Source organism: Lepidochelys olivacea, assembly GCF_965140295.1.
Source record: "Lepidochelys olivacea isolate rLepOli2 genome assembly, chromosome: 6".
NCBI lineage: Eukaryota > Metazoa > Chordata > Testudines > Cheloniidae > Lepidochelys > Lepidochelys olivacea.
Window position 1 is genome coordinate 8,295,678 of NC_140416.1, and position 14,652 is coordinate 8,310,329.

Here is a 14,652-nt window from a genome sequence, read left to right on the forward strand (position 1 = left end):
TTCCCATTGAAATCAATGGAAGTTGGGTGCCTTTGAGGATCTGGCTCCACCCTCTAAAAAACAGGCTCCTTTAAGAGACATCCATTTGGGTCCCAAAACCAACAGTTGCTTTTGAAACTCTTAGCTGTGAAAGTCTAAAGTTGCCCTATGAGCTGAGATGATGCCACTGGGCTCATACAGTAACGTAGGGATGAGGGCCTAGGGCTGCAGGCTCCCAGCAAGGTGCTGTATCCAGGTGCACTGTTGCAGAGTACCCTAAACGCAGTGCCTAAGCATGAGGAGTCTGAGTGTGGTGCACAGTGAGAGCCAGGAGATGCAGTGAGACATACATCCCCTTGTGTAACTCTTGGTTCTGTGGTTTCCCAGCAGGTGAGGTGAATCTGGGGCACATGGGCCACACCAACCAGTCTTTCGCCACCGAGTTTGTCTTCCACCCCTTTTCGTCTGTGTCTACGACACAGCAGCTCCTCTTCGTGCTCTTCCTTCTGCTCTACCTGACCATCATCATCAGCAACGCCTGCATTCTCTGGGTGGTCTGCACCGACCACACCCTCCACTCCCCCATGTACTTCTTTCTGGGCAGCCTCTCAGGGCTGGAGGTGTGCTACACCACTGCAGTAGTGCCCCAGACGCTGGTCAGTGTCTGGGATGCCCACGCCACCATCACCGTGGCCAGCTGCGGGGCCCAAATGTTCTTCTTTGTGGCACTCGGCAGCGCTGACTGCTTCCTGCTGGCAGTCATGGCCTACGACCGGTACGTGGCCATCCGGCACCCGCTGCGCTACGCCCTCATCGTGACACGACAGCTCTGCCGGTGGCTGGTGGTTGCCTCACTGTGCCTCGGGGGGCTTCTCTCACTGGGGCTGACAGCCCTGGTCTTTGCCCTGCCCTTCTGCGGTCTCCGGATCAACCACTTCCTGTGCGATGTGCCACCCGTGCTGCGTCTAGCCTGCGGCGACACGCGCCTCCACCAGACTGCGCTGTTCAGCGTGGGCGTGGCTGTGCTGGCCGTCCCCTTCCTCCTCATCTGCCTCTCCTACGCCCTCATCACAGCTGCCGTGCTGCGCATCCGCTCGGCCGAGGGCCGGCGCCGCGCCTTCCGCACCTGTTCCTCCCACCTGACGGTGGCGCTGCTGCAATACGGCTGCTGCGGCCTGGTCTACCTGCGCCCCAAGGCCGACTCAACAGAGGAGGAGGACCGACAGATCGCTCTGATCTACACCTTTGTCACACCACTGCTCAACCCCCTCATCTACAGCCTGAGGAACAAGGACATCAAGCAGGCCCTGAGCAGAGCCATGAGGCGGGCACTGGCATCCCAGCCTCGGTGAGGGGCCAGAGGGCCACGTCTCTGCAACCAGTCCCTGCCTCCCAGACCCAGGCTATGCCTGTCAGCCCCATTCCTGCCTCCCCTGCCCCTCTGCAATGTGGAGTTCCAATCCAGGTTCCACTCTTAGGCCTGGTCGCTCCATGCAGCAGAAGCCACCTATTTCCATGCCACAGGCAGGAAGGAGGCAGGGATGCCCGATTTGGGAGTGGAACGTACACGGGCTCTGAAATGCAGCCCTAGTTGCTGCAGTGCATGAAGTGTAAACCTGTGGAGGCCAAGAGAAATCAGAGGATCAAGGTGAAAACGAGCCGTCAGCCTGTGGCTGCTATAGGGAAGGAGCTCTCTGCCGCCATCTCTTGGTGAACTGGAGGAAAAGGCACAATGCCTGACCTCGTTCGCATGTTTGTTAGCTGCCCTTCCAATGTGAACAATTACCTTTGGGGGATAAGGATATGAAATGTTTTCATCCTTTCTGTGTGGCAAAAAGACAATGGGACTGTACTTAGTGTGTACTAACCAAAATCTCCATCTGGCACGTCTGGGTAATGGAAGTGGGGCTACAATTGGTGTTTTCGTTTGGTTTGTTGAGCAAATGCATGTATGCATGCAAACAAACATGCAAGGATTATGCCCAAGCCTCATCTTAGCTCTTTAACTTCTTCTGTGAATGGGGGAAGGGGTGTGGGTTAGGATCCTGAGAATATGAATCTACCATTGTGCTGACAGATAGTCCTCTGAGGCAAGATGCCCTTATTCAGTACCACTAGAGATATAACAGCAATAGCTGTGTTTGGCACTTCAGGCTGCAGATCTGGCATTGAGGCTACAAGTGATGGTGTGGTGTGAGGTGACACAAAGCTAGCATTGCAGCTAGAAGAGGGTACATGATAGAGAGGCAGAGGCAAATCATTTCTTCATAGAAATCAAGCACCACGCCCCCACCCCCGGGGGCTTGGGATGGACCTGTCTGACTGCACTCTGGGCTGGACTATGCTAACCATGGACTGGGGGGGAAGGGAAGAAAGGGGTGCGTGAAAGGGACATTTGTCCATCAGACAGGCACACTGGCCTCTGGGAAAACTGAGGCAAAGGACTACTGCCCATGATATTATGTTTTACTTACTATTCACGTAAATATACAGTTGATTTGTTGTGTTTTCCCAAATCAATGCTGTGTTCCTTTCCCACTTAATAACATTTCCTTGTTTCTATACACAGACTCATGGCTCGTGAGAGGGGAAGTGTTGCCTGTTAAGGGCTCACAGGGAAGGGTTTTCCCAGGTTTCTTGTGGGTGCTTGAGCTGGTGTGTTTGTTGATTTTAAGGGGAACCCTGAGATATTTTACCCAGACCTTTTTGCTGCTGACAACACCTGGGTGAAGGGTCACAATACACCAGAACCAAGTGATCATTGATTTTCCTGTTCTTGTTGTCTCTTACTGGACTGGTTGTGTGGGAAGGGGGAAATAAAGAAGGGGCAGGCCAAGAATCCTCTTAGAGTCAGCTCCGGATAGCGATGCCAGGGAATTGCTTCACCCTGGAGAAAAAATTATTGGTTACGTGGCACCCTGGTTAATAAAATATATGACAAATGATTCTCCTTTCTCTGGCATCATGTGTTACTAAAACCTATGATTAAGGTGTCTGGGTTGTTAAAAGTGGCAACTAATATTGGATCTCTACATGTCTGGGTGCCCAATCTGAGTGGTATTGGGTTGATTTTCAGAGGTGCTGAGCATCCACAACTCCCAGGGACACTGACTGGCATTACGGGTGCTCAGCTTCACTGAAAAGCCCTTTTTAAGTTGGGCACCAGCCATGGAAGCACCCAAAGTTAGTGGCTAATAATTAAGAATAATGAGCTGGGGGTCAAAAAATTGGAATTTCCATCCTGTGGGAGAGTCCAATATTTTGATCATTGTTTTTGTCCTAAATTGGGATGAAATGTGAACACAAAAACTTTTCACACAACAAAAAGTACCGAAAATGTTGATTCAGAAATATCAAAATGTTTTGTTCTGGGTTGACAGTGATCTCCCCAGCTGAAGGAAAAGCCTGGAAGCGCTGCCCCAGAGGCGGGAGCCAAGAAATCCTGGGATGCTGGGCAGTCTACTCCATAACAAATATCCCTTCACAAACAGACACACAGAGGCAGGCACCTCATTCACCTGAAATAATACCAATATTGCCCAGTCTGTCCTGTGGAGACACTATTCATTTACAGAAAACTTTGTGGAGGGCAGTTAAAGTTGTGGCTGCCTTCCAGAACATTGGTTAATAAGCATTTATGTGGGCAACAAATATTTGCCAATGGGCTTTTCAATCTAGCTGCCAAAAGTCCAGTGGCTGGAAGCTGAAGCTAGACAAATTCAGACTGGAAATATGGTGCAACATTTTAAGTGTTAGTCCTGCTTTGAGCAAGGGGTTGGACTAGACAACCTCTGGAGGTCTCGTCCAACCCTGATACTCTATGATTCTAAGTAAGGATAATGAACCAAGGGTTGTGGTGGATTTTCCATCACTGGCAATTTTTAAATCAAGATTGAATGTTTTTCTTTGCTTGCCCAACCAGGAATTAAGTCAAGGAAGTTCTCTGGTCTGTGATATGCAGAAGGTCAGATTAGATGATCACAATGGTCTCTTATGGTCACTTAATCTATGAATCTTTTGGTCTCCTCTCATAAAATAGGCTCTCCACTACCCTGCTCATCCTGGTAGCCCTTCCCTGCACCTGTTCCAGTTTGAATTCTGGCCATATGATCTATGAATATATCAGTGTGAAACTTCTGTACCCCAGATGCAGCTGCTGGAAAATCTCCCTGGAGAAAATGCTCCATCATGGTGTCCCCTCTACACTTTAAAGAAACAGTAATGTTACAACAACAGCAAAACCCAAACCACACAGGTAAGAAAAGCAGGGAATGTAGTCAAAGTAATGCTGCCTGCAGACCGGTCCGAGCTGCTAGGTCCTTCTCTTCATGGGCAAAAAATGTGCTTTTCCACTCTGCTAGCTTAAAGGAGTTCCCTTAGCACACGGGCTGCCGTGTGCAGCCATGTTAGCTGGCCATTTCATAGCCTAGAAGGGAGCTAGCCATCAAATAGGAACATAGGACTGAATCTTGGGTCTTTGAGTCCTGTCCCCTGCTCTCACAGGAAGCTCCATCATATAGGCCCGTTCAAAAATGTATCAAACTCTACCTTAAAACTCATAGAATCATAGAATATCAGGGTTGGAAGGGACCTCAGGATGTCATCTAGTCCAACCCCCTGCTCAAAGCAGGACCAGTCCCCAACTAAATCATCCCAGCCAGGGCTTTGTCAAGCCTGACCTTAAAAACTTCTAAGGAAGGAGATTCCACCACCTCCCTAGGTAATGCATTCCAGTGTTTCACCACCCTCCTATTGAAAAAGTTTTTCCTAATATCCAACCTAAACCTCCCCCACTGCAACTTGAGACCATTAGTCCTCGTTCTGTCATCTGCTATCACTGAGAACAGTCTAGATCCATCCTCTTTGAACCCCCGTTCAGGTAGTTGAAAGCAGCTATCAAATCCCCCCTCATTCTTCTCTTCCGCAGACTAAACAATCCCAGTTCCCTCAGCCTCTCCTCATAACTCATGTGTTCCAGTCCCCTAATCATTTTTGTTGCCCTCCGCTGGACGCTTTCCAGTTTTTCCACACCCTTCTTGTAGTGTGGGGCCCAAAGCTGGACACAGCACTCCAGATGAGGCCTCACCAATGTCAAATAGAGGAGAACGATTATGTCCCTCGATCTGCTGGCAATGCCCCTACTTATACAGCCCAAAATGTCATTGGTCTTCTTGGCAACAAGGGCACACTGTTGACTATTTTCCAGCTTCTCGTCCACTGTAACCCCTAGGTCCTTTTCTGCAGAACTGCTGCCTAGCCATTCAGTCCCTAGTCTGTAGCAGTACATGGGATTCTTCCGTCCTAAATGCAGGACTCTGCACTTGTCCTTGTTAATCCTCATCAGATTTCTTTTGGCCCAATCCTCTAATCAGTCTAGGTCCCTCTGTATCCTATCCCTACCCTCCAGCGTATCTACCTCTCCGCCCAGTTTAGTTTCATCTGCAAACTTGCTGAGGGTGCAATCCACACCATCCTCCAGATCATTAATGAAGATATTGAACAAAATCGGCCCCAGGACCGACCCTTGGGGCACTCCGCTTGATACCGGCTGCCAACTAGACATGGAGCCATTGATCACTACCCGTTGAACCCGACAATCTAGCCAGCTTTCTATCCTAATAGTCCATTCATCCAGCCCATACTTCTTTAACTTGCTGGCAAGAATACTGTGGGAGACCGTGTCAAAAGCTTTGCTAAAGTCAAGGAATAACACGTCCACTGCTTTCCCCTCATCCACAGAGCCAGTTATCTCGTCATAGAAGGCAATTAGATTAGTCAGGCATGACTTGCCCTTGGTGAATCTATGCTGACTGTTCCTGATCACTTTCCTCTCCTCTAAGTGCTTCAGAATTGATTCCTTGAGGACCTGCTCCATGATTTTTCCAGGGACTGAGGTGAGGCTGACTGGCCTTTAGTTCCCAGGATCCTCCTCCTTCCCTTTTTTAAAGATGGGCACTACATTAGCCTTTTTCCAAACTAGTTAGGTTGTTTGTCCCTGCTACTTTTCCTGGGAGGCTGCTCCAGAATTTCCCTCCTCTGATGGTTTGAAACAGATTTCCAAATTCCAGCCTGAAGTAACTCAAGGCCAGTTTCATCTCCATGTGTTCTTGTGCCAATGCTATCCTTTAGCTTAAACAGCTCTTCTCCCTCCCTGGTGTATTTAGAGAGAGCAATCAGATCCCCTCTCAGCTGCCGATTTGCTAGGCTGTCAGAGACCCACAGCTGAGCCCAGACACAGCTCATTGCCCTCAGCTGATACATCGAACACACCTGGCCCTCTCATTGGCCAATGACTCCAGTAGGCACATTCTTAAACACTACCACAGCCATGGGTCTCTGGCTGTTCAGTGGCATTCCACACCTGCAGCTGTGTTTCTGGTCTTGCGTTTCACTCCTGGTTTTCTTCCCACGGGTCCAGGATCCTGGCTTCCACTCCTATTCCTGCTACAACTGATACTCTGGCTCCAACCCTGGGCTCCTGATTCCTGGCTCTTGGCTCCAGATCACTCCCTAGGCTTGGTAATATGGCTCCTGATTTGGGCTCTGGTCACCTCTGCTCCAACCACTAGGCCAGCCTCCCGCCCTGACCATTAGGCAAGACCACCCATGTCCTGGTCCTTAACATAGGCTTAACAAACAAGCCAAGTGCCTTTAGTCACCTCTCATATGTCAACCTATCTCCTAATGAGCTTTTTCAGTCAAGTCAAGATAATGCCACTGAGCTAGAACCACACTCTTGGTCCATCAAGGTAGGGCCTAAAGAGATCTGAATGACAACTCGGCCTGGCGTGTGTCAGACCATTAAGCCTGGTCAATCTTCAATGACTGACTCTGATTGATCAGGAGGAAGATTGTAATAGAGAGGATGAGGGTGATGGGGTAGAGCTGCGTGTGTGGGTGAGGGACAGGACTGAAGTAGCACAAGGTGCTACAGGGAAAAGGGACCAAGAGGAACTGGTAGAGCTGGGAGGGGTGGAGAAGTGGACTGGCAGGAGTGTTGCAGGCTAGGAGCTGTGGGTGTACTTGTTGTGGGACTGTACTAGCAGTGGGAATGGAGGTGCAGCATCAGAGCTGTGTGTGGGGAGCTGACCCTGCACCTAATGGAGTTACTTCCCTCCCACTCATGGTGGTCCCTTTGTCTCTGCTGGGCACAACCCTAGTCCGTGTCTTACCTGTCATTTTGCCAAGTTTGCGTCTCTCAGATCAGACCTGTCATCTCTCCCTAACGAGCCCCTTTGCCACCTGAATCATTTCCCAGTGGCAAAGGGAACATTTTCCAGGGGACTCAGAGGGATATATTAAAATGGGCACGGTGCTAGGTGCAGGGAAAGCTGCAATGAGATTCCATAAGAGAAAAGCCAAATAGGTTGCCCTGGGATGGTCAATTTCCCACCTTTCTTTCATACACCCCCGACCTCTCCAAGGGTTTGCACAGGAAATGCCCCAGGGCTCCAAAGGATTCAGCACTGATGCCCTCACAGATGTAACATCACCTTCTCCGTCCTTCTACTTCACTTGTAGCTCAGTGGTTTGCATGTAGGCTAGGGCAGGGAGAATGGGTTGCTCAGGAGACTGAGGCAGGATCTCTTGAGCTCTAAGTCACTGGTTTTAACCTGGCCTGAGGCTGGATAACCCCGGGTATGGGAGAACGGGATCCATGGTTTCTCACCTCCATTGTTATTTGTGTTCTGCTGTTGCTCAGGAACCCCAGACCCAGAGCAGGCCCCCCTGGGTTAGGTGCTGTACAAACACAGAACAAAAAGACACCCCAAAGATTTTACAATCCACCAAACTCGATTGAGGGGGAGGGGCTGGTCCAGGGAGGTGAGAGGATGTGGAACCTTTCATCTTTGGGGCCTCAGTTCCACATCAGAGGAATGAGCTCTGGGGCTCTTGAAAGAACTCCAGTCAAAGTGCTAGCTGATGTGGCTGGAATGTCCCGGGTAGTGGTGGGGGGAGCCGTTAGCATGAACTGCACCTTTTCCCCAGCTCCTGAGACAGGGTTAGTTCAGCCGCTGGGCCCTTTTAACCAGCCCATTGACATTGGAGTGACAGCAGGCCTTCCCTAGCATCCTTCTGAGCCTCATGGAATGTAGATGGGAGAACAAGTCCATCCAAGGGGAGCCTGGCACAGGATTCACTCCAGGGGCTGAGACCATACGCTCCAGGGAGCCAGGCCCTCCAGCCCTCTCCTATTCTCAGCCCAGCTCCTCCTGACAGCTCAGAGGGGAGGAGCTCTTTGTCTCGCCTGGCAGATAAAAACCCCTCCCTGCTGGGCAGCTCCAGTTTTCCTCACCATCTCTACTTGCTGAGCTCCAGGTTGAGCCATCTGACCCCTGTGCTGGTCTCCCTGACTCCCATGTCCCCTTCTGGTGGCTGGGATCCAATGGAGACTCCCATCTGTGCAGGCTGGACCGCTCGGGAGAAGCCACCCATCTAGATAAGGCAGGTACCTTCAGAGTCCTGCTGTGCAGATTTATCCCCTCTGGCTTGAAGACACTGTTTCCCCATTGCCACCCTTCCCTCCTCAGGAGGTGGTGAATGCTGGGAAACCCATGCAGGGAGTGGGCAAAGGGTATTGGTGGAAGGATGTGGGGCTATTAATTTTTCTTCTCCGTGCCTCAGTTTCCCCATCTTACAGAGAAGGATAATGATACTGGCCTACTTTGTGGAGCACTTTGAGATCTCCTGATCAAAAGGGCTACAAAAGACCTAGGGATTGTTATTATCGGGGATCCTGCTGCCAATTTAGCTATTTTAAAATATGACTCTGGATAGAGTTCCACAGATATGCCCGCAGATCCATCTGCATGCTCAGGGTCCAACAATCCATGCCATACAACGTGTAAAACTGCCTAGGTAGGCACAGGAACTCGCCTATAAACAAATGTGCCCTTTATCTGCCACTTTGTTTGCAATCCAGTTACACCTCACCAGCGTGGCTGTCAATGGTTAGACGTCAGGGGATGCGCTATGTGCCATTCCCCCCCCCCCCCGCCAACTTAGTGATTTTGTCACTAGATTTAGAGACTTTTTGGTTTCCCTAGCGAGGAAATAAGTTCAAAGCGACAAGTGACAAATCTAGAGACTTTCACTGCCAATTACAGTGATATTCAGAGAAAGAAGTTGCCAATTTGTATAGTCACAAAATCATTCACAAGTAGCTCAATAGTATTAATAAAATCCATTCCATGCTCTTCTTACTGCATTCTTTTACATACCAAGTCAATGTCAAAGCTCACTTGGGCATGGCCTCAGAAGGAAGTGCATTCCAGGGTTTCTTGGGCTTAGAGGCTGCGAATGAGAGGCTGGGTTTGACTAGAGCTCCCGGTGGCAGAATAAATGCTTAGCACATAACTGGGACTCAGCTTTGATTCCTTGGTGGCGGGGAGGGGATGAAAAGCCAGATTTAATGGGGAGGGGAGGCTGGAAGAGGGGAAGATACAACTGCCTCTAAGGGGAAAAGTCATGATCTTTTGCTTAATAAAAACTGTTAGTGACCAGGACAGGCACCACTCCCTGGGTGAGGTTGACGCAGGAAAAAACATTTGTCAACAGATCTTTGAGCCTTTGCCCACTGAAATGTTACCTGTTCAAAAACCCTCTCCAAGGAGTGGGAAGCTGGCTCGTCTAGCAGAGCAATTCCTTGGGATTCTGCAGAACCTGCCTTTGGTACTGGCTTCTGTGCTCACCGTGCCTGGGCAAAAGGATACTCCCAGCTGCTGAACAGAAAGCAGCAGCAATGCTGGGTGCTCCCTCTCCAGCTGGATCGTCTTGGCAGCTGAGTTTATTTTGTTATCATTGACCAGCCCTGTTGGTGTCTCTCAGCTGGTAGAGGGCTGGCAGGGAGTTTCTGGCTGTCTTGGCTACACGGGGCAGGGCTGGGGTCCCCCTACTTCTTAACCTGGCATTTGGCTGCCCCTCCAATCCTCCTTTTGGAGCTCTGCTGTCTGGGGGCACAGCCCAGATTCCCCTAGCCCCTGCGGGGTTGAGCTGTCCTGGGCAGCAAACCTGCCTCCCCCGGAGCAGATGTTGCCTTGAGAAAAAGCTTGTGTGGAATTCTTTCCATGCCACCCAAGAGGGGCAGTTTGGTCTCTCCAGCCATAGAACAGGTTATTCTTTGTGCCGATCAAATCCCACCAGAGGGTCACTGCTCCCCTAGATCCTAGGGCTCAGCTCCCAGCCAGCAAAACCCCCAAATCATGCCTGGGATCACTAGGGGCTTTGCTGCAATTGTTGACTCTGAATTCTCTGAACTTCCCTTCAATTCTCTCCGTCAGCCTGTGTGCGCATTTTGTCTGCTTGGGATTTAGTTGTTTGGAGAGGAAGGTGGTTGGAGGCGGGGGGGGGGGGGGAATGGAACAGGGATCTGCACGTTTCTAGACCACTCCAGCAACAGCAAACATTCAGAGGAGTGAGATGCAAAGGGACTTTGCTTCTCCATGAGATTCATTCAGAGGGAAACCGGAGAAAGAGAATAGCCCTTTACATAAAGGAGAGGGGGAATTAAAATTTAAAAAATGAAGAATGTTAAAAATAGGGGGAAGAAAGACAAGGAAAGATGATACACAGAAAAAAGAAGGCAAGGAAGAGAGCAAAAGGCTGGGCAATTTGGTGCCATGGAAATGATGACCCTGTAAAGTGACGTTTGATTCCTTGCACCAGGTCCCCAAGCCCTCTTTTATCTTGCCTGAAATCATCTTGTGTAGCCAGGACAGCCAGAAACCCCCTGCCAGCCCCCTGCCAGCTGAGAGACACCAACAGAGCCAGTCAGTGATAACTTCATAAACTCAGCTGCCAAGACGATCCAGCCGGAGAGGGAGCACCCAGCATTGCTGCAGCTTTCTGTTCAGCAGCTGGGAGTGTCCTCTTGCCCGGGCAGGTGTATATAAATTCTCTTTTGAATTCTGTGGGAAGTTTGTTTACTGACAATGTTGACACTTTTTTAATGCCTAAATAGCGACATCTAGCGACTTTGCAGGGTTTCTCTGGTGACTTCCTACTATGTGGAGTTCGCACATGTGATATTTGCAGTTGTCGCACTGCAAATGGCTTCATGATGCAGCAGCTCCCAGGTATCATGGTGCCTGAAGTTAATCAGATTTTACTGCTACAGGCCCTCATTCAGCAAAACGTCCCTGTTCAGGACAGCACCTCTGCACATATTTAACTTCAAACCTGGGTGCAACTTTCAATGGAGTCGATGGGCCCCAGGCCTGCCCTACACTCAGCTGTAAATATTTTGGCTGTGACCCTGTCATTCCAGACACCAAAAATTCCCCACATGGCTCCCAAATCAACATAGTGCCAAGGACTCCAGCTGAGGGGCTGGCCCATGGGTCCCACTGGCTCCTGGGTACAGTGAAAGCTCCGTTAGTATGGGTACCTTCTTTCCCGATTTATCAGCATCTCACACTGTGTGCTGACCAACCCTTCCATCCCATCTCTGCCTGTGTATCCGCAGGGACTCTCATCCATGGCAGACGCTGTAACTCACATCCCGGGTTGGCTTCCTCCCCTCCAAACTCAGAGACCATTTTGAGAACACAGGTCGAAACCTCTCTAGGCCCCAGCTCCACCTATGTGAGTGGGGTAACAATAACTGCTCCCTTCCTTGTGAGGAGTGTGGTGCCTCTGCTCTGTGAAGAGCAGAGAATAATTAAGGCCGCTCAGAGGAAAAGAGGAGCTAGAAGATCCTCAGTGCTAATACAGGTGTGATCCTCTAAGCCGAGGAGTCATTTTTAGGGAGTCATTTCTGGCCCACAGTCTCCTGAAATGTTTGAAAGAGAGACCAAGGTTCAATTCAGATCCAGGTCAGGGGACTCCGAGTGAGTAGCTAATTTAGCAAGGTCACCCAGGCTGCCCGAATTGAGCTGAGGCACGAATGATGCCTGGGGGGGGGTTGCTGAGGCGCAAATGATGCCGTGTGTGTGTGTGTGTGTGTGTGTGTGTGTGTGTGTGTGTGCGCCTCATGAGAGACAGTGACACCAGCCTTCATGTTTCCTCTTTTAAAACAGCTGCATTGGAGAGAACATGTCCTCTGAACCTGCGAGGTCTCCCAGGCTGGAAGAGGCAAGATGGGAGGAGATTTGTGGGATTTATGCAGGGAGGAGAGTTATGAGAAGCAATGGGGTAAAGGAGTGGCATTGGGTGCCTTGAGGAATCTGGCCCCATGGGTGGTGTCTTATCCATCTCACGATGTCGCTCATTGTCTCCCAGCAGAGCATGAGACAGTGGGACCAATGCCCCCAGGGAACTGCACAGTGGTGACGGAGTTTATATTCCTGGCCTTTCCCACCCACCCAGATCTTCAGACCCTGTTCTTCATGAGCATCAGCCTGGTCTTCACAGCCACTGTGACAAGGAACCTGCTCATCCTGGTGGCGATCCGGGGGGACGCCTGTCTGCACACCCCCATGTACTTCTTCCTGGAGGGCCTGTCCATTGTTGAGCTTGGCTATGCTGCAGCCATCTTCCCACAGATGCTGGTGAATGCCCTGCAGGACAGGAAGAGAATCAGCTTTGGGGGCTGTGGGGCCCAGGTGTTCTTCTTTCTTGGTCTGGGAAGCTCAGATTGCTTCCTGCTGGTGGCCATAGCCTATGACCGGTACGTGGCCATCTGCCACCCACTGCACTACATGCTCATTATGATGTGGCGGCTCTGCCTGTGGCTGGTGGCCACTTCGCTGGCCCTTCGGGGGCTGCTCTCCCTTCTGATCGTGGGGCTGATCTTCCACCTGCCCTTTTATGACTCCAATGGGGTCAACCATTTCCTTTGGGTTGTCAACCAGGTGCTGAAGCTGGCCAAGACCGACACCCACTCCTAGGAGATTGCCCAGTTCATCGCCAGTGTCCTGATAGTTATCCTCCCCTTCCTCCTGATCTGTGTCTCCTGCGTCTACATTATCACTACTATCCTGCGCTTCCACTCAGCCAAGGGCCGGCGCCATGCCTTCCACACCTGCTCCTCCCACCTCATGGTGGTGCTGCTGCAGTACGGCTGCCTCCGCCTGGTCTACTTGCACTCAAAAGGCAGCTGGTCGGATGAACTGGACCGGTTGATCTCACTGGGATACACATTTGGAAGTCCCATCTTCATCTTCAACCCTTTGATATACAGCCTGAGAAACAAGGAGCTCAAGGAGGCCATTGCAAAAGTCCTCAGGAGACGCACAGGTTAACAGCTTTGCAGAGGATACAGGTCAAGATGGGAAATGACATCTTGGATCTCCCACAGTCAGTAGCTGCCCTTGGAGAGGGAGCTAAGAGTGAGTTGTGTCTGGGTCATTGTTACTAGGTAGATTTAGTACTACACATTCAGAAGCTGGATGTTTGGTGTGGTAGTTTTGAGTCTGTTCCCATAGGTTCCCTGTTGCTGGGATCAGACTCCATGAAGGCGAGCAGTCAGGGCAGCTGCTTTACAAAAGGCCATGTGTTCTGTGTGAGTTGGGAGAAGCTGAGCCAGGAGCAGAAAGCAGGCTCTTTCCCCTAATTCTGAAGCATTTTGTAGCAGGTTAGTGATATTGTTACCCTCCAACAGGGAAGGCTGGGCAATGTTAATTATAGCAAGGGGAAATTGGGAGGGAAAATTTCTTCTATTTTAATTGTATGCGTTGAATGTTGTTTGATTTTAGCCAAACTGTTTTAGTTAAATTTTCTCAACTAGTGCGATTCAGGCAGATGTGTGGAGGCAGATGCATCAGGGGGAAGAGCCAGTCCATGCTATTACTGCGGGGGATCAATACAAGGTGGAAAGGAGTGGGTCAGCCTGGAGAGGAGGAGGTAGAGGGAGAGTTCGTGGCTTTGGGGGGCTAGTCAGGGACGAGCGGGCAGCTATAGAGCAACAGATCCAGAGACTGCAGGCTAAATTGACTACCCACGATCTTACCAGATCAGGGGGAAAGTGGTCCCGGAGGCCAAGGGACTGGGACTGCCTGAAATGCCAGACACACAATTTTGCATGGAGACAGGAATGCGTTCGGTGCCAGGACCCCCGGTCCCCTCATGAACCAGTGGGAGGGACAGAGGTGGGTGCTGCAACTTAGGGGTGCCCTGGGAGGCGTCCTGTCCATGTTCTCAGTTTAGGACGGGATGTGTCTGGTCGCCCTACGCTCCAGGGGGCAATCGAAGGGAGACCCATGAGGGATTTTTTGATAGACACTGGAGCAGCCATCAGTTTAACCACATGGGGGCAGGGGAGACCCTCAGAAGGGACTGTGACAATTGTAGGGGCAACGGGAGGGGAGACACAGTTAACCCTGAGGCGGGGACAAATCAAAGGAATCTGGGGGGAAGGGGAGATTATGTGGGGTTGTAATGATATGCTTAATCTGTTGGGGGCAGGAGATTTACACAAACTGGGACTCGTACTGGATTTAGCCAATTGGGTGTGTTTACTGGGGCAAACGCAGGACGGTCAGGGCTTTACCATTCCCATGGGGATAGCCACTATGACCATTAAGGCGGCACATGCCCTCCCACCACCCCCGGCTGGGTGGGAACACATCCCTGTGTGGGCGAAGGATAACCTGGATTGTGGGAGGGGCAGCATGGAGGTACTGATGGAGGGAGGGGACCCTCCCCCACAGAAACAGTATCCCATTCCTCAGGAGGCATTGGCAGAGGTGGGGGCAACTATTGAGGAATTGGAACAGAGGGGACTGATTCGGGCAG

At 50.8% G+C, this 14,652-nt stretch overlaps 2 protein-coding genes across 2 annotated transcripts; both read left to right on the forward strand.

Moving 5' to 3' along the window:
• Positions 1-389: 389 nt before the first annotated feature.
• On the forward strand, positions 390-1,331 carry LOC311521774 (olfactory receptor 10Q1-like; the record flags this gene model as incomplete). Its single annotated transcript, XM_084630351.1, has 1 exon — positions 390-1,331. The coding sequence occupies one exon, from the start codon at positions 390-392 to the stop codon at positions 1,329-1,331; it is 942 nt and encodes a 313-aa protein (XP_084486477.1).
• Positions 1,332-12,221: 10,890 nt separating this feature from the next.
• Positions 12,222-13,160, forward strand: LOC311522722 (olfactory receptor 10W1-like; the record flags this gene model as incomplete). The annotated part of the gene is made up of 2 exons (XM_084632210.1): positions 12,222-12,698; positions 12,807-13,160. The coding sequence occupies 2 exons, from the start codon at positions 12,222-12,224 to the stop codon at positions 13,158-13,160; spliced, it is 831 nt and encodes a 276-aa protein (XP_084488336.1).
• Between the last annotated feature and the right edge of the window lie 1,492 nt (positions 13,161-14,652).